This window comes from Pezoporus wallicus, unplaced genomic scaffold, assembly GCF_028554395.1.
Source record: "Pezoporus wallicus isolate ANWC-B61680 ecotype Strahan unplaced genomic scaffold, APGP_CSIRO_Pwel_v1 contig_16, whole genome shotgun sequence".
NCBI lineage: Eukaryota > Metazoa > Chordata > Aves > Psittaciformes > Psittacidae > Pezoporus > Pezoporus wallicus.
This window is the reverse complement of record NW_026641478.1, coordinates 2,597,771-2,618,697: the sequence shown is the minus strand read 5'-3', so window position 1 is coordinate 2,618,697 and position 20,927 is coordinate 2,597,771. Positions and strand designations below refer to the sequence as shown.

Here is a 20,927-nt window from a genome sequence, read left to right as displayed (position 1 = left end):
GTAGTTAGTAAACTGTGGATGTAGGTGAGCTCCGAAAAGCTTACGTAATGTGCTCCGATTTCTCATGGGCTGTGGGTATCTTCAGATAACCTGAAGTTAAAACCATGCTGCTTGCTGAGGGAGGTGCAGACTCGCAGTTCTGCTAGGTGAATTCTCAGGGCACTCCCAGTTGAGATTGCATGGTGGCCCTCTTTGTTTAGTGGTTTCCAAACCAGTTTCTGTTTCAGAACAGTGTCTCCAGTTCTTTCAGGTGATGCCCTCGATGAGGATCAGTTGTAAGTGACAGCATGTTGTTCACAGGAAGCTAGATGTCAAAGGCCTGGATCCATTACTTTCAACTTAGTCATTTTGCTATGTGCTTCTCTCTTCCAGTAATCGGTAGACAGCAGTGAGCATCTCCAGGGGGCAGTTCTTCCCATGGGATTTCTATGTCCTCCCTGGAAGAACAGAAATCTCCTCTTCCTGTAAGCTATGCTGGTGCAGACGTGGCTCCACTTGACTGGACTCTTTCTCCAGCACTTAGGTTTTGAAAGCATCCCTGAGCATCTGTGCTTCTGCAGCCTGAGCTCCCTACTGAAGCACGTTCTCATGGGAATGAAAGAGCAGTCACTGAGCTTATTTCACCTTTTATTTCGACAGCACTTAGAGAACAATTATACTAATTCTAATAATGACTAAATTTATACTACTCCAGAGAGAGAAGCACAAGGCATTGAATTTCAAAGCTGTTTGACAAGAACATTTTGATGTGTGTATTTTCAGAAGTATGACACAAGTTTCCAAAGTACTAATGGGGGAAAAACTGTTTAAATTCATGCTCTCATGTTTTTACTTTCCAAGAAGCTGAACACTATTAAGTTTGTTGGCCATGACCCGTCAAAAAAAAACCAAACAAAACAACAAACCAACCAATTTAAACCAGAAATTCATAGGACTTACTACTTCTGCTGCTTCATAATGAGCTGTTTCTGGTTATTGGTTATCAGGATGTAAGTCTTTGCATGGGGAAAAATACCTCTCTTTTAGGAGGTATTAATTCTCAGTATCATGAAGCAGCACAGCTAACTGCATTCTGGAGTTAATCTTCTCAATGAGAAGGGAAAAAAATGTGGTTCTTGGTCTGCACAGTGATGCCAATTAAGATACATTGAAGCAGAAACTGAAATACTGCATATGCTTTCTTGTTTTCCTTTTCCCACACACCTGTCAATAAACATTTAGTGCTAGAAATAAATGCATTGGATTTTATTGTTTCTGACATGCAGTGGAGAGAATAATGTCAAGCAATGGCAATTTGTCACTTTTCATACGAAGGCGTAGAAGAACGTGTTAGAATTCAGTAGCTAGCATGTAACGAGAAGGCAGTTATATTAATACTGATACCCATTGCTAACAGACCTGAATAATGATTCCAATGGATACAGTATTTCATATACCCAAGGACATGTGTCTAAAAGAGAAAATAAGCTTCAGATATTAATCTAAATCTTGACCTGCTCTTACACTTCCCACATGGCACTTCATGTGTACTCCTGGTGATTCATTAAGTCTTTCTTGTGCAGAGGTTCAGTGATGAGGAAAGGGCAAGTTTTTTGCTGTATGGCTGTCGCCTTCTTTTCAACTTCGCTATTTACGTAAGTTTTTTTGTTGTTTTAGTTCAGTTGATAGCATTCTGCTAGAGCTGTGATTGCTGCAGTCAGCTGTGATGGACATGTGGCCATAGCTCAAGTGAAAACAAAAACCTTCGCTATCAAACATTATAGGTAAATATGTACTGAGTTTCCACCTTAATTTCTAAGTAATATAGAAGTGTTTTAGTATTTTTATTAGCAAAACCAAAAACCAAACCCAACAAAAAGGATGTCCAAGAACTAGTGAAATTCAAAACATTATTTTCGCCTCTTTTTAGAGGAGATGGTGCAACCCCAAACCCCAAACATTTGGAGTAAAGTTTGAGTTTCATTTCAAACTGTATGTCTTTGATTATGAAGAGAGATGAGAGTGAGAATCTCTCTTGCAAACTAAGAAATAAGGAGTTTCTGTTGGTCTTAGGAAGAGGAAAATTAACTTGGATGTGTAGGTCATCTTAAGTGCAGTAGAACTGAGATGCTGTTTGCTGAACTACTCTTTGGAGATTTACATAATGGATGAGATACAGGGGGTCCAGGATGACAGTGGAGTTTATTTTATCACAGAATGTAAAACAAGTGAATTGCCTTAATAATCTCTGCAGAAAGCAAGGAATATTTTTTTATACACAGAAGGAGAGCCAGAGAATTCATAATACCCTGGCTATTCATGTACAAGGAGCCAAACCTTTCTCCTGAATAATCTGGATCCCTTTAACTGCACACTGTCTTGTTCAGGACTTTTAAAGCTCTTCAGGAATGGCAAGCAATGTGTACCTCTCTGTGAAAATACAGCTTTTGCACAGTAAAAATTACTATCTGGTGATAATTCATGGCTAGATAAAAGAGGCTCATAAGAGGCTGGGTAATTATCCTAACTGCTATGTATTTAAATATATGGAAAGCATTTATGAACCAAGCTTACCTGCTATTTATTTTATAATGGTAATGATAATAATTTTAGAAGTTTTAGAACCTTCATAATTTCGAAGTGGGTGTATGTTGGAAAGAAGTTTTAGTATTAACATGGAGAGGTTTCAGGCTTTAATTCACTCAAACCAGTTCACCCACTTTGGTTGGTGTGGGTGTTTTTTTCTGTCTTAGCTTACGATACGGAAAATGGACAAAGAAACACTGGAGAAGTAGGATAGCTAAAAGCAGATGGTAATATCAACATCCAATTCCTATTGTGTGCTTCTCAGCCATGTATTTGGTTTCCAGTAAGAGTTTGACTATTGCTTTACTCTGAATATAAATGTGCCATTACTGTTCAATCTGTAGCAGCAGTTTGTTATGATCAAGACTACTTACCACTTTTGCCTGAAGGAAGAGATATACTGTTTGGCATAGCAGGTTTCCAGAAGACTGACTGATGTCCTTAGTTTCTGGTTTCTGTGGGCTATATGCAGTTTAAGAATTCTTTTGTATTAACCTGATGTCAATCGCTACTTCTTTTAGAAGAGTCTGGGCAAGTAAGTTGTCATACATGATGAACATAGGCATTTATTTGCCTAATATGAAACCAGGTTATTGGGAAAAACATGGATAATTTCATGAATGCAGCATTCCATGAGCAAGGGTTAGTTTCCTCTTTTGTTCATGAAAAATCTTAAACTATTTTCAGTTATTTCAGTAGTTATGGACAATACCTAGTCAGTGTACTAAATAGGCTGCGCTCCACTCTCAAATCCAGGATGCAGGCTGGGATCAGTTCTGCCAAATTTATTCTGGATACTGGGTAGTGATTCTTATTTATCAGTTGATGTACAAAGTTAGATTTTTCTTTTTACCAAATTCTTTTTTCTGGCTGGGTTTCTAGCAAATCTTTTTTTTTCTGTTGTTTAGTCCTAAGTCTGTATCAGTTACAGTTACTGCAGTATGAAAGGGAGGGCATCAAAGTGATAACTTCTTTGCTTATATTTGCTGGGGTCTGTCCACGTTGCAGCTTGGTGGGATCAGAGACCGAGGAATGTTTTATAAGGACAAACAGAGTTGTTTTCATCAGAAAGTATTCTAAACCACTGAAATTCTTCCACTGTGGTGACTCTGAACTCTCTCACATGGGGATCTTTAGAGTAAATAAATACAAGTTCACACCAGGCAAATGTGATTTAAAGTGTCTGTAACTGTTCCCCAACCAGTGCTAAAACCCTAAATAAGATACGAGCAAGGCAAGTGAGGGGGGAAAAGTTCACTTCAACCTCCAGACTTTCTGACGCATTATGTAGCTATGTAGCACCAGACTCTAAGGACACAGAAGAGGATCCCAAAGAATCATGGTGTCTGAAGAAGACCCCTGTGTGAGGACAGCTTCCTCCCACCCTGCTTCTCCACAGCTTACCCTACTTTGGGATGCATGTACATTCATCTCAGGGAGAAGTCTCTCTTTTCTAATTGAACCATAAGTGATCTGCGTGTATTGCCAACATGCCTATCTAGAAAGTCAGGAAAAAAAGAAGTATTTTTCCATGGGTGACTGAGATAAGATTGTATTTGCAAAGGAACCGAAGTGCTGGCTTAGTTGTTTTGTTAAATTGTTGTTTGTTTAGTTAAAATTCTTGAACTCAAATTGCAAAAATTTAATTTTTAAAGGGGAAAAAGTAAGTATCTACTGCTTGTTGTGTTGTAGTGGCATGGAAATGTCTGCTTCCTTCACTTCTTTCTGAGATGGCAGCTCAAGAATGCTTATTACACTTAAACTGATGAACCTGTGTGCCTTGCCAATGAGGAGTGAAGCTGGGCGTTTCCATCTTGCATCAGATTTGAACCTGAGCATGTAAAGTACTTAACTAGTATCTGCCTTGCAAATGTCAACAGAAGTTATCCAAGGCATAAACCTTTACACCTGACCTTAGAGTGGGTATATGGCAGGTGATAATGGTAAAAATGTGAAGGATTATTTGGTAACCTATTTTAAAAGGCTTCTTTTCCCTGAGAAGGGTTCTGCAGGGCTTGATAATTAGATATAATCAGAACAGTGTTAACAGTGATCTCTTGAATTAGTCAGTAGTTCCTCCTAGTTGATCCTCAGTATGACTTTCTTTTTTTCTCTTCCCAGTTTTAGTGTATTCGGGTATAATTTTATGTCATAGAATAATAAACATAATCCTTTAATCATCTAAGTATTCTTTTGGGTTGAAAATAACTTCAGAGCTCGGCTGATTTTTAGGCAAATGGCCACTCACAGAGTTGTCATTACTTAAGAAACCCCCAACAACCAAACCAACCGGCCCCCCCAAAACCAGCAATAAAACCAAACCAACAGAAAGCCCAACAACAAAAACAAGCCCCCAAATCCCACCAGAACGTTTCATAGGCTGTTTTAAACATAAGAATATTATGTTTAAAACATAAGAAAATTATGATAGACTTCCACGATTTTCATGCAAGAGTGGAAAATTTATTATTCCTAGTACAAAACAGGTGATAGATTTTTTTTTTTGTAATTCTTGAAATGAAGGAATTTCTTTTATATGTCTTCAGACTATATAAAGTGTACTTCCACATATGTAAAGCATACACAGGAACACAGAAGTTGGATGGAAGCTCAGTGTTGATTGTGTTGAATCAGGGGATAGACAGCACCAACAGTGACATAGGTTTGGTGTTTTTCATCAGAAAATGTGAGCTGGGTATCTGCCTTAGATTCTATAAGCTGAAGTCCTGTGATGAGTGAAGAAAAGGTGTATTTTCCTTGAAAGAATTCTTAGAATTCTTTTTTACTTTGCATGTTGAACTGGTGCTTGGCATGAGCTTTCAATGGGAAAAGCATTCTTGTGGATCAACCCCACTGATTGAGGGAATTATTCCCTAGATTTGTGTCTAGCATTATTCAGTGTCTGATAACCACTGCTCTTGAAACCACTGTGGCTGTGATTTTAGTGGTTAGAATTTTTTAGTAATGTTTATTGAATTTCAGCATCCAGAATAATGATGGAGGCAGTTTGTCATATTATTAATGTTAGTGGTCCAGATCTCTTCAGAAAGATGCAGTACATATAATACTCTGTGCCTGTGCACAAGTTGTTGCTTAAAAATATGAGCAGCTTAACCCATCTGGTTCTTGTGGTGCAAAGTAAATCTAATAAAAGCATTTTATCGTGTGAGACATAGCTAGTGTGGTCAGGAAATCGTTTTCATAATTTCACATGCTGTAAATAAGCCGTGTGTTGGGAATAAATACGTGATTTATACAGGCACAATTTCTTCTTGGGTCCTGAGAAATGTTAAATATATTAATATGACTCAAGGCCTGACACACTCTATAAAGGCTACGTATGATGCCAAACAACCAGTTATCTCAGTGCATTATTTCTGAGAAGCCTTGACATGGGTAAGGTCACTATACATTTTTAATGAGGGTGTGATGCTAGGTTATAAAAAGATAATACAAATAACAATATTTTGTTAGATCTTCCTGCTGCGTCATGTGTAATCAGGTGCAGTGATTTAAAGAACACTAATGAGGATTTAAAGACCCAGGAGGGGCACATTTAGCAGTCACACGCAATTCTGTCAAGTGCTTTTGCATAGGGCATCTCTGAGGCAAGGTGGAATTCGACCGGGTAGGAATGTATAGTTTTATTATGTAGCTTGGTATAATACTTTCTGTATTTTTCAGTGAGAATTACAATAACGTGCAATGTTCTGGTGCTTTGCCAGGCACTATTTGTTAGGCTGTGAGTTGTGCCATTCATGCAATCAGCCAGCAATGGTGGTAAGCAGGGACCGACTGTATTGCTGCATTTTCAGTGATAGAGTAATGGCTGAGGGAAACAAAGGAAGAGGGCTCTGAAGGTATCATTTGAAGTCCATGCTAAGCTGTGGGTGCCATGTGCTGACCATCTCATTTAACTCTGTACTAAATCACAGCAAGTTAAATGCTGCAGAAGAACAGGCAGTGGCCCACCTAGCTTGAGGTCCATTTTTGGCAGTGATCTGTACCAGGTACTTGGCTCAAGTACTATACTCAAGAATGTCGGCTCATTCTTGAGTATAAGTCTTGAGACTGGAATTCCGTGTGTTAGAGCTGGTTCAATTTTCGTGGTTTTGGCATAAATTATACTTAAAGAAGAGGCATAGGAATACAAACATGACTGTTTTCTGTCAGAGCAAAGGATTGCCTACCTTGTATGCTTTCTGTAGCAACTGTCAACAACAAACGGGTGCTTAGGGAAAGGATGTAGTGAAGTTGTGCGCGAGTGATGGTATTGCCCTGGTACATCTTCCAAGTTTGCAAAAAAATACAGGGCTCAAATGCTTCCATAGACAGAGGCTGTATTTGGGTTTTTTTTATGCTTGGTAGCTCTTGATAAACAAAACTGTAAGAAAGTCCAACTGGTTTTGAGCCAATTTGCAGCTCATCAGACAAGTGGGCTTGTCAGGAGACCAGCTCCTCTAAGTGAGGAAGTCATGGCTTCCAGTGCAAACCCCATAGATTCCAGTACAAAAAGGCAGCATATTGCAGGAGGTGGTTAAGACCTGACTGGGCATAACCATGAGCAACCTGGTCTGACTTCAGAGCTGCACCTCCTTTGTGCAGGAGGTTGAACTGGAGACCTGAGATGCCTTCACACCTAAATTATCCTCGTATCCTAAGAAAAAAAACTCGTTGACTACTGCACTCATTGTTCCCCAAATTTTTCATGTTTTCATGATTTTTCATGCTGTAAAATGATGTGTTATAAATTAATTACTTTTCTTTCCCCTAAGCATGCACTCATGTATTTTGTTCATAACCTTAAATTTGTGTCCAGTATGATTTTCTGTATGTAGCAGATTTGATCTCTGAATTTTAAAGGTGCTATAATGAAAGTTCAAAGTATCTGTTAATGTATGCTGTATGTGCCACTCAGTATCTCTTTTTATGATCTTTTTCTGACATTTTTATGCCTATACCCATAATTACTTAAAATGCTCTTAAAATCTCGAAGTTACACAGTTACTTTAATTATTGGCAGTATTTTTGTTTGTGTGCAGTTCAATTTGTTTTGTAAATGTATTCGAGGAATCACAACTTTGCTGAGAATCTCTGGAAGATGCGTGTTGGTGACACTTGAAACTTGTTAATTAGAAAATCTTCACACTTAATTAGAATTGCCTTTAAAGTGGACCCTGGTTCCACAATAATTTATTGCTTGTGGGATCTAATTTGACAGTTTTGTACGTAAGCATTTTGGTCATCCTGTCTTGGGTAAAAAGGTATCTCATGTGAGCAGATGAGTATCAGCTTCTATCTAGAAGCTGATATGAGCAGTTTGAGAGCAATATGTTATTGTAAACGTTTTTTTCCACATACGTGGTGTGTACTTAGAAATTCTCATTCATGAAGTGCTTTGTAATTGTCGTGGCTGAACCCAGGACAGTAATTCATTCACTCAGTGAGCAAAAGTCAGAGTTTTCCTATTTTTTGAAATGTACTGAGTGCTACTGGCGAGCCGCAATATTAGTATTATCCCAGGAGTTTGCATTGAAGCCTGTGGGGAGCGGGGAGTCTCCAAGTGATGTTAAACAGGACAGAGACGGGGGTTGCGACAGGATGTTAAATATTTGCATGGGGGGAGTTTCATCAGAGCATACACCCTTTTCTTTTGAAATGTCAGGATAAGCAATTTGTTTGCTCTGTGGTAAGAAGCACATAAAGCAATTGCCATTCCTCTGAGGCACTGTGGAAAGGGTGTGGGGAAAGGTGACGGAGTAGTGTGCAGCTTTGGGCAAAGAGTCTGCCTTTTTCATCTCATCATTCAGCTTTAATTATTCCTGTGTTATTTTGGCACGTGCATGAATCAGATGATCTTTATGTGCGCTTTTGCAAACAACAGCTCTCCGGCTGTGCCGCTGCTCTGGGGGAGCTGCTGGGGCGAAGGTTGCGTCACAGCTCTTCCTAGCAGCTGGCATAGGTCCACTGAAAGAACATTTTTGGTTTCGTTGCTTATTGCCTGTCATATATGTATGACTTCACAAGTAAGCTGGGGCAGGCGGTTTCTGAGATCCTGTGAGAAATGGCTTTGCTCCTTGCAGGTGTGTCCTGTGGTATCTGGCATTGAAAGGTGCAGCTGCATGCAGTCATGCTCTCCTTCTCCTCTTCTTCCTCCTTTCAGGGCTGCAGTGAATTTGCTCTGTCGTGTAGCTGGCAGTACAACAACCTGAGCTGGAAGCAAGCAACCGACTTCTGGGTACAAGGGTTTCTTATGGGTGCCATATATCGCTCTCTCTTTAATGGCAACCCCCCCCCCAAACAAAAAAAAAAACCAACAGAAAAGCTTTTAAAAATTGCGTGTGAATAAAGTAAATCTGAAATAAATCACAGAATCATAGAAACTTTTAGGTCAAAACAGACCTTTAAGGTCAAATAAGGCTTAACAGAATTTTCTAAATTTTAGCAGTTATATTTTTAACCCAGAGGGGGAAATTTCACTTTTCCTGGTTGCCTTTTAGTTCTGCCTCGATGTTGGAGCTCTCGGAGATGAGAGGAGCACTTCTGCTGGCTAAGAGCATTGTCAGCTGCTTAACATTTCCGTGGCCCAGCTGCTAGAAGACGGCTAGGCATATTTAATGACAGCCTTACTTTATATTGCTCTTATTCAGAGGATACAGTTTGCAATGTCTGTGATTTATAAGAAGTCAGCTTTTGGCTCTGAGATTCAATGTATCGCTATATTTTATCCAAGGGGAGGGAACATGACACCTGGAGGAGCAGCAGTTTTCTCCCCCCTTTAAAGGGTTGGGCATGATCTGCAGGCCAGCCATGCCCCCCTGCGACGTACGGTGTCCTTGGTAGCATGTTTGCTTTCCTTTGAACCCAGGATGATAAAGGGCTGTTGTAATTTATGAAAAAAGCGATGGTGTCCAGGCTTAAGCCTCCTATGGAGTTGTTTCACTGATCCCTCTGGGGCTTTGTGATCACGGACCTGAGGGTGTTGTTGCTTTGAGGTGATGGTCCCTTTAGGATGCTCCATCACGGAGTTGAGCAGACCCTGTAGATGGCATCTTGGCTTTTTGGCACAGAGTGGCTATGTTTGGTCATTTGGACTGCTACATAACATCTTGGATCATATTTTGGACTTAACCATAGCAACTGCTACATGCTAAATATTCCCTTAATTCTCCAGTACACAGGGCCCATGTTGTATCTGTCTTAATGGAAGCAGACTTTTGCACGTTGGCAGGTGAGGAGAAAGCGTGCCAACCAGCTCCCCATGCTTTCAGCAGCTCATTTCCCTACCAGGGCAGAATTCAGGATAAAGTTTTAATCACTGTATATTTGCTCATAAGCTCCTGGGCAATGCCTTTCATCGCTCATTTGTTCAGCAAACATAAAATACTCACAATTTAGACAACAAATACAGGAAAATTTTGTCAGATGGTAGAATTATTCCCCTGATGCTCTACTGATGTTGCATACTGCTTCCAGCACCAGAAGTTAATTAAAACATGTTGTGACCTAAGACTTTTTTTATTATCTAAACTTTGATTTTAGTTTTTGGTAAAAGCAGAAGACGGGACCTCTTGAATGAAATCCTGAACTGAAACTGTTCTCACCAGCTGTTCATGTAAATTTTGTCTCAAGTTTAATAACCAAGGGAGCAAGCTGCATAATGGTAAAATTAGCCTTTAAGTAGTATATGTTTTAAGTAAATTTAATCAATATAATGTTTGTAGGACTATGAAAATTCTTTTATATTTCCCATTATGGTGGGTTTTTTGGGGGGCTGGTGAGGTTTGTTTTTAATTTTAAGCCTTATATTCTTCAAACTCTTCTCCAAACTTGAGAACAGTTGAGATCAGAAAGCCACTTTGGAAATTGAGTAGTAGTAGTTTAAATCACTTGAGTTGTAACTGTGGTCAAGGAGAAGTGGCAAGCTAGGCCAGCTGCTGGGGCGGGGTGTGAGTGAGGGTCATGAATTTCCACTTGATAGCAGTCATCACTGTTTTTCTGTGCTTTAAAACCCAAAGGAAACAGTTGAGTTTATCTTACTGTTGTGCATCATGACGTGTTGTGAAATGTGTCCTTCATTTAATTAAATCTAGTGTAAAGAGAATTCTCGTGTAAAGAGAAAGACAGTGCATGCTTTTTCCAAACTTACTCTTTCTTATCTGTCTCCTAAATGATGGCTCTTTTGTACCTCTCTTTCTGTTGTTTTGGGGGGGGGGGGGGGGGGGCTTGGTTATTTTTTTGTTAAGTAGGACTTCTAAGATAAGGAAAACCCACAAATACTTACCAAAGTATTGGTATTCACAAAAATCTTATCAAATTGTCTGTGAATGTTGTATTAGAAGGAAAACAATAAAGCCATTAATGCTGATAAAAGTTAAATGTATGGCTCTGGTGTAATTACTGTTACTTTTAACATCTTGTGTTTGAATTACATACTGTAGGAGTGATTCTTTGTAGAGGCAACTACAAGTGACAAGAGAGCAGAGGTGATGTAAAGAGATTTTAAGCAGTCTTAAGCTGACAGGGTTGCCTGCTGAGTCTGAGAAATGGCAGATTTGCCTCTAGTTGCCAGTGCACCTGATGCTTCTCTTGTTACCTGGAAGCTGACCACATCTCTTCAGTTCTATTTTTATTTGCTAAAATCAATTTAAATGCAAACAGACTAAAAAGACTTCAGAAGCAAAACATGGCATCTTGTTTCTCTTCACTGAATGTTGTCTGAACTTGAACTTTTGCCATGAGACAGATTTGTAAAAATATATAGCAAGTTGAAACATAGCTACATCTGTAGGGATTTGGCTGCTTAACAACTTTCGGAAACCTACTGTCTGCAAAACTAGTGTATTTTTTTCTAAGGGATCTAGGCACTGGAATAGGAATTAAAGAAGTTTGTGTTGCACGTGTACATATTTGTGCTGGCAGGAGGAAGATTCAGCTGAACATTATCTGTTACATCAGATGAGGATCTCAGCAGGACAGTATGAGTTGAAAGCCAACCGTTGCACATGCTTTTCGGGCACTGGCAGCATGGAGTTGATGGGCTCTATCTGGCATGCACGGTTGTAATAAGAGGCCACACTCAGAGGCCTTCCTGGAAAGGACAGACTACTACCCGCTGCTGGTCTTCCAGACAGGTGAGGGGGAAGCTTCTTCCCGCAGTCTGAGGGGGGTGAAGAAAGACTACAGGGCCTTGGGGTGGATGGTGAAAGAGTCTGGGGCTCAAGTGATCTTCTCACTCCTTCCATCTTCCACTGATGATATGGGAAGGAATGGGAAGATTCAGTTCATAAACGATTGGCTTCGAGACTGGTGCTGCAGGCAGGGCTTTGGATTCTTTGCTAACGGCTGGTTTTATAGGGCACCAGTCTGGACAATGACAAGTGGGAAAGGTTTATCTCACAGAGGCAAAAGGATGCTGGGGCACGAATTAGCAGGGCTCATTTGGAGAGCTTTAAACTAGATTCGAAGGGGGATGGGGTTGTGGCTGGGCTTGCCCCAGTGGGGCAGCACTCCAGAATTGATGAAGACTGGGAGGCCTCCTATAATCCTAGGGTGAAATCGGTGTGCTCAGCTCCTCCCTGGAATGTCTGTACACCAATGCGCGCAGCATGGGAAATAAGCAGGAGGAGTTGGAAACCTGTGTTAAGTCAGGAGACTATGATCTGGTGGCAATTACAGAGACGTGGTGGGACAGCTCACATGACTGGAATATAGTCATGGAGGGCTATGTCCTTTTCAGGAAAGACAGGCCAGCCAGGAGGGGTGGTGGCGTTGCTCTTTATGTGCGGGAGCAACTACAATGCACCGAGTTCTGTCCAGGGACAGATGACAAGCGAGTTGAGAGTCTGTGGGTGAGAATTAAGGGGCAGGCTGGCAGGGGGGATACTGTTGTGGGGGTCTGTTACAGACCACCAGATCAGGGTGAGGAAGCTGACGAGGCCTTCTACAGGCAGCTGAGAGCGGCCTCACAGTCACAGGCCGTGGTCGTCGTGGGGGATTTTAACTTCCCTGATGTTTACTGGAAGGACCACTCGGCAACCCAGCCACAGTCCAGGGGGTTCCTCCAGTGTATGGATGATAACTTCCTCCTGCAAATGGTGGATGAGCCAACCAGGAGAGGAGCGCTGCTGGATCTCATGCTCACTAACAAGGAGGGTCGAAGCAGTAAGGGTTGAGGGCTGCCTTGATTGCAGTGACCACGAGATGGTGGAATTCAGGATCTTGTGTGGTAGGACCAGTAGAATAGCAAGTAGAATTGCAACCCTGGACTTCAGCAGGGCAAACTTTGGCCTTTTCAAGCAATTGCTAGGGGAAATCCCATGGGCAAGGCTGTTTGAAGGTAAAGGGGCCCAAGATAGTTGGTTGGCATTCAAGGATTGCTTTTTCCGAGCTCAAGATCAGAGCATCCCGACACGTAGGAAGTCAAGGAAGAGGGGCCAAGAGACCTGTGTGGCTAAATAGGGAATTGCTGGGTATGCTCAAGTGGAAGAGGAGAGTTTACAGGTCATGGAAGGAGGGACTGGCCACTTGGGAGGAATATAAGGCTGCTGCTAGAGGATGTAGGAAGGCAGCTAGGATGGCTAAGGCCTCCTTAGAATTAAACCTGGCGAGAAGGGTCAAGGACAGCAAAAAGAGCTTTTTGAAATACATGGCAGATAAAACTAACACCAGAGGCAATGTAGGCCCACTGATGAACGGGATGGGTGCCCTGGTGACAGAAGATACAGAGATGGCAGAGTTACTGAATGCCTTCTTTGTCTCTGTCTACTCTGCTGCGGGCAGTCCTGAAGAGCCCTGTACCCCTGAGACCTTAGATGAAGTCAGGTCAACGGAGCGGTTTGCCTTAGTCGATGAGGAATGGGTTAGAGACCAGTTGAGCAATCTGGACATCCATAAATCCATGGGTCCAGATGGGATGCACCCGCGGGTGCTGAGGGAACTGGCGGAAGTCATTGCTACACCACTCTCCATCATCTTTACCAAGTCTTGGGAAACAGGAGAGGTGCCTGAGGACTGGAGGAAAGCAAATGTCACCCCAGTCTTCAAAAAGGGCAAGAAGGGGGACCTGGGTAACTATAGACTGGTCAGCCTCACCTCCATCCCTAGGAAAGTGATGGAACACCTTATCCTTGGTGCCATCTTAAGGCATATCAAGGATAAGAGGGTTATGAGGGGCAGTCAGCATGGCTTCACCAAGGGGAAATCATGCTTGACCAATCTCTTAGCCTTTTATGAGGAAATAACGGTGGATGGATGATGGCAGAGCGGTGGATGTGGTCTACCTTAACTTCAGCAAAGCATTTGACACAGTCTCCCACAGCATCCTCACAGCTAAAATGAGGAAGTGTGGTCTGGATGATCAGGTAGTGAGGTGGACTGCGAACTGGCTGAAGGAGAGAAGCCAGAGAGTTGTAGTCTATGGGGCAGAGTCTAGTTGGAGGCCTGTAACTAGTGGAGTGCCTCAAGGGTCAGTACTGGGACCGGTATTATTTAATATATTCATCAATGATTTAGATGAGGGAATTGAGTGTACTATCAGCAAGTTTGCTGATGACACTGTGCTGGGAGGAGTGGCTGACACGCCAGAAGGCTGTGCTGCCATCCAGCAAGACCTGGACAGGCTGGAGAGTTGGGCAGGGAATAACTTGATGAAATATAACAAGGGAAAGTGTAGAGTCCTGCATTTGGGCAGGAACAACCCCAGGTTCCAGTATAGGTTGGGGAACGACCTGTTAGAGAGCAGTGTAGGGGAGAGGGACCTGGGGGTCCTAGTGGACGACAGGATGACCATGAGCCAACACTGTGCCCTTGTGGCTAAGAAGGCCAATGGCATCCTGGGGTGTATTAGAAGGGGGTGGTTAGTAGGTCGAGAGAGGTCCTTCTTCCCCTCTACTCTGCCCTGGTGAGACCGCATCTGGAATATTGTGTCCAGTTCTGGGCCCCTCAGTTCAAGAAGGACAGGGAGCTGCTGGAGAGAGTCCAGCGTAGGGCAACGAAGATGATTAAGGGAGTGGAGCATCTCCCTTATGAGGAAAGACTGAGGGAGCTGGGTCTCTATAGTTTGGAGAAGAGGAGAATGAGGGGTGACCTTATAAGTGTCTATAAATATATAAAGGAGGAGTGTCATGAGGATGGAGCCAGGCTCTACTCAGTGGCAAACAATGATAGGACAAGGGGTAATGGGTACAAACTGGAACACAAGAGGTTCCACTTAAACTTGAGAAGAAACTTCTTCTCAGTGAGGGTGACAGAGCACTGGAACAGGCTGCCCAGGGAGGTTGTGGAGTCTCCTTCCCTGGAGACATTCAAAACTCGCCTGGACACATTCCTGTGTAACATTATCTAGGTGTTCCTGCTCTGGCAGGGGGATTGGACTAGATGATCTTTTGAGGTCCCTTCCAATCTCTAGCATACTGTGATACTGTGTGATACTGTGAAAGCTTAGAGCTATGATCTCTGTGGTCACTGGTTGCCATGCAGATGCATGTCCGTGATAGACATATGCCTACGCCTAGACTGCCCTCCTGACACAGTTTCCTGTGTCACGCGATGATGTATGGAATTTCATGCCCTGCATTTGGGTCCGCCCTGAGCTCTGTTCAGGGCTAACAAGCAGACCTGAGAGAGGTATGTAGATGAGTGAGAAATAATCTTGTTAGCTTTAGTTAATTATTCTTCACTCTCATTCTGAGCTGCTGTGCTAACATATTTCCAGAATTCCATTGCTGTGGTGTTTTAAACTTTCAGGGTTTTTTAGATAAGACATAAACTGCAGTGTGTATGTCCATATTGTTCACCCAGGCTTTTGCAAACTCTGCATTCTCTTCTCACTGAAGAAATAACATTTTGAATTGAAATGAACTCAAATCAGTCCCACCCAGTTTCACATGAAAACAGTATGACGTTTAAGGCTTCACTCTACTTTTTGTTCAAGAAATTGTTTTGGTTTTCCTTGAAGCATCAATAAATCATAAAAAGTATCGTAAAAACCATAATTTTCTTTTCTGGTGAATTTGATTGGAAATTCAAGTGCGGAGTAAAATGCAGGACTACCAGAATCTCTGCTTACATTATGAACATTTCACACAGCTATAGACATAATTACATTATGATGAAGATCTTATGGCAAGACATGGGCTGTTAACCTCGATTCCCTGGCAGAACTCCCAGTTGAGTGATTATCTTCTAGCCACATAAATTTACTTTTATTTTCTATTAGATAGTTGTTTCCTTCACTTTTGGAATGAACTGCTTTTATACATACTGTGGCAATGTTAACTGCTACGCTTCACCCTAGAGATAACTACATTTAAGTGACTAACAAATCTCATTGTATGGTATATAAAGGTCTTCAGGAGGCTGACGTAGTAGAAAACAGTGATTCTTTCCTTTGGGAATTTGGAAAGAAGACATTCTCCTTGGCTTCTTTTCCCTATGGAGATAGTTTTATTTGAGAAGGGGTGGTAGTCTTTCCTTCTTCTGTTGTCCTTTGAAACAAAGAGAAAAAGCAATTCTGACTTTGGAAATCTTACATAGTTGTATCCTTAAAAGGTTCTGTCTTATCTTCAAAAGCTTTGCTTTCAGTAGATCACTTCAGATTTTTTTTGCCTTGAGATGTTATGCTGTTGCTTTGACTGATGGATGACTTCAGTATGGTAGTGTAAGTAAGTAATGAGAATAACACAAGTTTCAGTATTCGTGTTCAGAAAAATCAACAAGGTAATCTTATTGCTACAGGTGGTGCAGGCTACTTTGTGGTTAGTTCAGTGGTGTTTCTAAGATACCTGTATGAAAAAGGAAAACTTCAAAATTTGTGTTTCTGTCAAAAGCACTTTTCACAGAAGTAATTTTGGAACCATAAAACGAGAATACAATGGTGAATTAAGAAATTACTAAATGTGTGGAGAACTTGTATAAAACTAAATAGAGTATGAGGTAGGGAAAGTTGTTAAGTCATAGCTTTGAGACAGAGAGACTGCTTAAGGGCTGTTCCTGGCCATTAGCTACTCAAACCTACTCCCCTTAAACTTGAAACTTTTTGCTGTAGTTGTTTGGTGTTGAATGACTGCCTTTCCCCCAACTGATACTTCATTTCTCAAAATTGAAATTGTGCCATGTTAGAGGTTAAGTTTGTACAGAAAAGTAAAGAAGACTTGGAATGAAGTGGGACCTGGGAAGAAGGGGGGAGGGTGGGGCAGGGGAGGGAAGGTGTTACAGTTTTTGTTTTCATCCAACTGTTTTTTAATTGGCAGCATATTAAATAAATTTTCCCCAAGTCAAGTCTGGAGGCAAAATTCATAATGTTATAATTTATAATTAAATAAATACTACAGGATGCTGGGGTGGATTTGTACCAGGATTAGATACGCAGTTTAGTTTTATTTTATCTTCCTCTGAAGTAGCTGAAGATAACTTGATTAAAACTTGCAGCAGAAAGACATCCCATTAAGAAAATGACAGCTGTAGTTGCAGGGATGCTGTACTGGAAATGTAGGCCTTTTAGGAGGAGGGAGAGTCTTGTTATTAGACTGATTGCCATAACTCCTCAGAAGAAGAGTTTGTAAGCCTGTGAGCTTATCAGTCTTCTGTAATAGCTGCTCTAATAGCAGTTGCCCATACGGACCTGGGCATGATTTGTGTTTTTAATTAATCTTTCAAGGGAATAAATGCCCAAAAGTGATTAGTGAAGGACTCTAATGGATGGCACCAAGAAAGAGAGGTTGATCTCTTTTAGGGTGAACTAGTTTATCAATCCAAGAGAACAGATGTTTTGGTAAGGTCATGCAGTGTTTGGCTTGATTACATGCCCGGTTGAGGACATATATCAGCTATGTGTTTTACCTAGGTTGGTGACTGGATTACACTGGGTGGGTAGGGGTGGGAGGGAGGAGAACAAAGAGCTGTCAGGTCACCTTCACCTGGGCAATTTTGGGAGTTAGCTGCTACAGTTGAAGAGAGTTGAGTGAGCCAGGAGGGGATTGTGGCCTGAAAAACACATTGGTGTAATACATTGTATCGCCAGTCTCTGCTGGTGTGTCTCCTGAGTGTCATCAGTTAACCTGGGGCACTGGAGCAGCCTGGCCTCACTCAGGTGTGGATGTTCCATCTGACCAGCTGACTGGAGAGGCTCCTGGGGGAGCTCAGTTCACACCCCCAGCCCCATAGGGATGCTTTAGATATGCAAACCACAGCTACTGCATCCTATTTGCCAAATGGCTTTGGACATACTGTAGCACAAACGCTGGATATGGCAGGAGAGCACAGTTTGGAAATATGAGCTCTCTGGGCAAATATTAGGCTAAACACGTCATCCATATGTATAGCACACAGACTGGATCTATCTACTCTGCTGTTACCAGGCAGTGGCTCCCCAGGCTGTGTCACAAAATGGTGTTCCAGTTAGCAAGCAGAAGGGATCAAATAGTTTGGAAACAGTCTGCTTGTATGATTATTGCTACTCTGAATTATAAGTAACCCAAAAGCCAGAGCTACTCACTGCATTCACTCTTCAGATAAGCACTCAGAACACAGAGTGCTGCTTTTAAGAAATATGGGTTTAGAGAACAAAAGGGGAAGCGAGTGCTATGAAAATTTAGTTAAATGTAAATGTGTTAAATGGTACATGAACTAGTCAGGTTTTCATGATTTATCAGTTTTAAACTTCAAAGGCTCTGGTTAGCTTGCATTTTTAAAACTAATGAGTTTATCACAGCCAGTGGGGAAAAATGGTTCAAGTATATCAGCTGTAAATTGGTACAAAGCACTAAAAGGGACATTAGCCTCTAATCAGATTCTAACAGTTCATTAAACCTGCCTTTCCTCGGTGGTGCTTTGTCTTTCCCCCTCCTTCTGCCTGTGCCTCCTGGACAAGCCAGCCTGCTCCCTTCGTTCAGGCGGGTAAGACCTCCTCAGGGACACAAAGCAATATCAGCTCATCCTTCTTTGTCTAGGAGCTAAACAGCCTAAGGGATGCTTGATGATGGTGTATTCCTGATCTTGCTGTAAAATTCAACTGTGCTGTGTATAAATCAACAAGGGAGAGGGACCTCTCTGCCTGCAGAATAGGCACTGGGGGAACCAGGAATGCCAGGCTGGCTCCTGCTCTTGCTCCACCCCAAACCACATCCAAAGGGCTGGAGCTCAGTGACACCCGAGCAGATCCACTTCTGATAAATAAACAGAGCACCGCCCTTGCTGGGAAGAGGGATGTAAAGCATGGAACAATTTCAACCAGCTGTTTTGTGGCATTGGAGCCCTTCCTATTCTTTCTCCACCCTCATGTCTCGAACACTGAATAAAAGCCAAGATGCACAAAATAAATCACAAAGACGACATAGGAAGAGCTTGTTGCTTCCCGACCCCCCCCCCCCTTTTTAATTTCCCTTCTTCCTATTGTTAAGTTTAAATCACAGGAGATACACAGTGGGAGCATAGCATGGACCAGGGCATTTCAACAACTTAACTCATCTTCATTCACACATGTTTGAATGTGGTGGCTTTCCACTGAAAATTACTTATTTGATTTTATAACTTAAGCATTTAGAGCTTTTTATGAACTATCTAAATCAACTTTTTAAGGAAAAAAAAGTAGAAATTGCATTTGCTGTTGCATTTGCTTGTCTGCTTTGCATGAAGTTCTTGCCTGCCCTGTGGTATCAAACTATGGCTCTGTGTGCTGTAACACATGGGGTTCAAAGTGAGGGTGATGGGGATTTTAAGCAGGTCATTTGCTCTGTGGAGCACAGACATATCAGTTTGCCTGCCTCAGCATGTTATTTAAATTACAATAAAGTAAAGGAGTATACAAAAATAAGCAGTTGGTGCAATCCTTATAACTGTGAAAATGAAGATCATGGGCTGAGATGCATTAATTTAAAAAAAAAAAAAAAGGAAAATATTTCATGTAATTTAAGTTTTTGAAAAGTATTTTGGAAGCTCCATTAGGACAGACCATTCTTCTGAAAACTCTGAAGCAACCGTGACAAGAAACAGGGCTATGAACATATTCTTTATGAATAACAGCACCATGCAGCACTGAACAGATCTGCTGCCCACGCCACACAGGGAAAGTGTTTTCCCTTTACAGTGTGGTTTATTGAGGACTACAAGGTAACAGAGCGGAGGTGATTTTCCAGGCCTGAGTGCTGCCTTCCAGACAGGGCTGCAGATCAGTAAGTGCATGTAAGTGAGTGAATCACTTACATGCAGAACGCGCTGTAGTTTTGCTGTTTGAAAAATAGCTGTGGTGTCTTTGGATTTCTGTACTGCTGGCCAAGGTGCCTGCATTCGTAAGGTCAGACTCTAGCTTGAGGGATAAAATGTCTTTTACTCTCTCTCTGTTGTCCAAACTAAATGGCAGCTGAAGGGGTTAGCTTTCAAAGAGCAGCCTTGAGCCTCGGCTGGAATAGAATATTGGCTCAGGTTGAGGTAGTGTTTGAACTGAAGGCATAGGAGGTAGTTTTGCATGTCTCCGTAAACTACTCCAGCAACAGTGGGATGAGATGTTCATCACAGGGGTATTGATTCAGAGAAGCACACTGTTCTGCTAATGTCTCTTCAGATTGAAACTTTTACCCTATACTTCTTATTACTACAAGGACAATGCATGTTTTTAACATGTTTTTTTACTTCTCTTGTGTCAGAGGTGTTTGTGTAGAGATTTTCACTAATGCTGGTAACTTCACAAGACAGTGATATGAGGTCTGAAGAGTTATAGATGTATGTTAATTTATGATGTGTGTCTGCAAAGGCCTTCACTATAACTTCTCTGAATTCAAGCATATGCTTTCTTTAGGTAATACAGAAATACAAATATTTTGACTGAAAACAAATATACCCAAGTACACTGCCAAAAGCCCAAAGCTATTTCACAACACTCCTTTCCTTTCCAGTTCTAAAGCAAGGAATTTATATACATGCACCTGCATGATTAATTTAAAATTAAAAAATAGTAATTGGAGACGATTTTTCCCTTGTTGCTTAAAAAGATTTAGTTCTCTTTTAAGGATAACTGGAGGTATAATTTGTTGTTTTAACAGAAGTAGTCACTTGGAGGTTACTCCTTGAAATAAATATTACATCTTTGTTAACTTCATTTCTGTTAAAAGAAACTTACGTCTGCAATATTGTAGAACTAAACCGGTGAATTAAACTGAGTGTTTTCATCACTTTTTTTATTAACCTTGTCCTTTTTTGCCTTAGGACATCAGCGCCTTTGAGAACAGAATGTTAATGCTTGATGGGATGCCGGCAGTCAGAGTCAAAACAGAGCTGCTGGAATCTGAGCAGGGGGTAAGCAGAGGTTTCTGTGTGGCCTCACTCTGTAGCACACTGGTGACTCTTCCTGAGCTTCTCTGTACTTA

The 20,927-nt window shown here is 41.6% G+C and overlaps 1 protein-coding gene across 5 annotated transcripts in view; it reads left to right on the top strand.

Moving 5' to 3' along the window:
• Positions 1-20,927, top strand: part of KLF12 (KLF transcription factor 12) — a 258,883-nt gene that overhangs the window by 81,512 nt on the left and 156,444 nt on the right. For all 5 annotated transcript variants that reach the window (XM_057424023.1, XM_057424024.1, XM_057424025.1 and 2 more), the window contains one exon: positions 20,767-20,856. In XM_057424023.1, the coding sequence (XP_057280006.1) occupies positions 20,767-20,856 (90 nt within the window). The remainder of the gene's footprint in view (positions 1-20,766; positions 20,857-20,927) is intronic.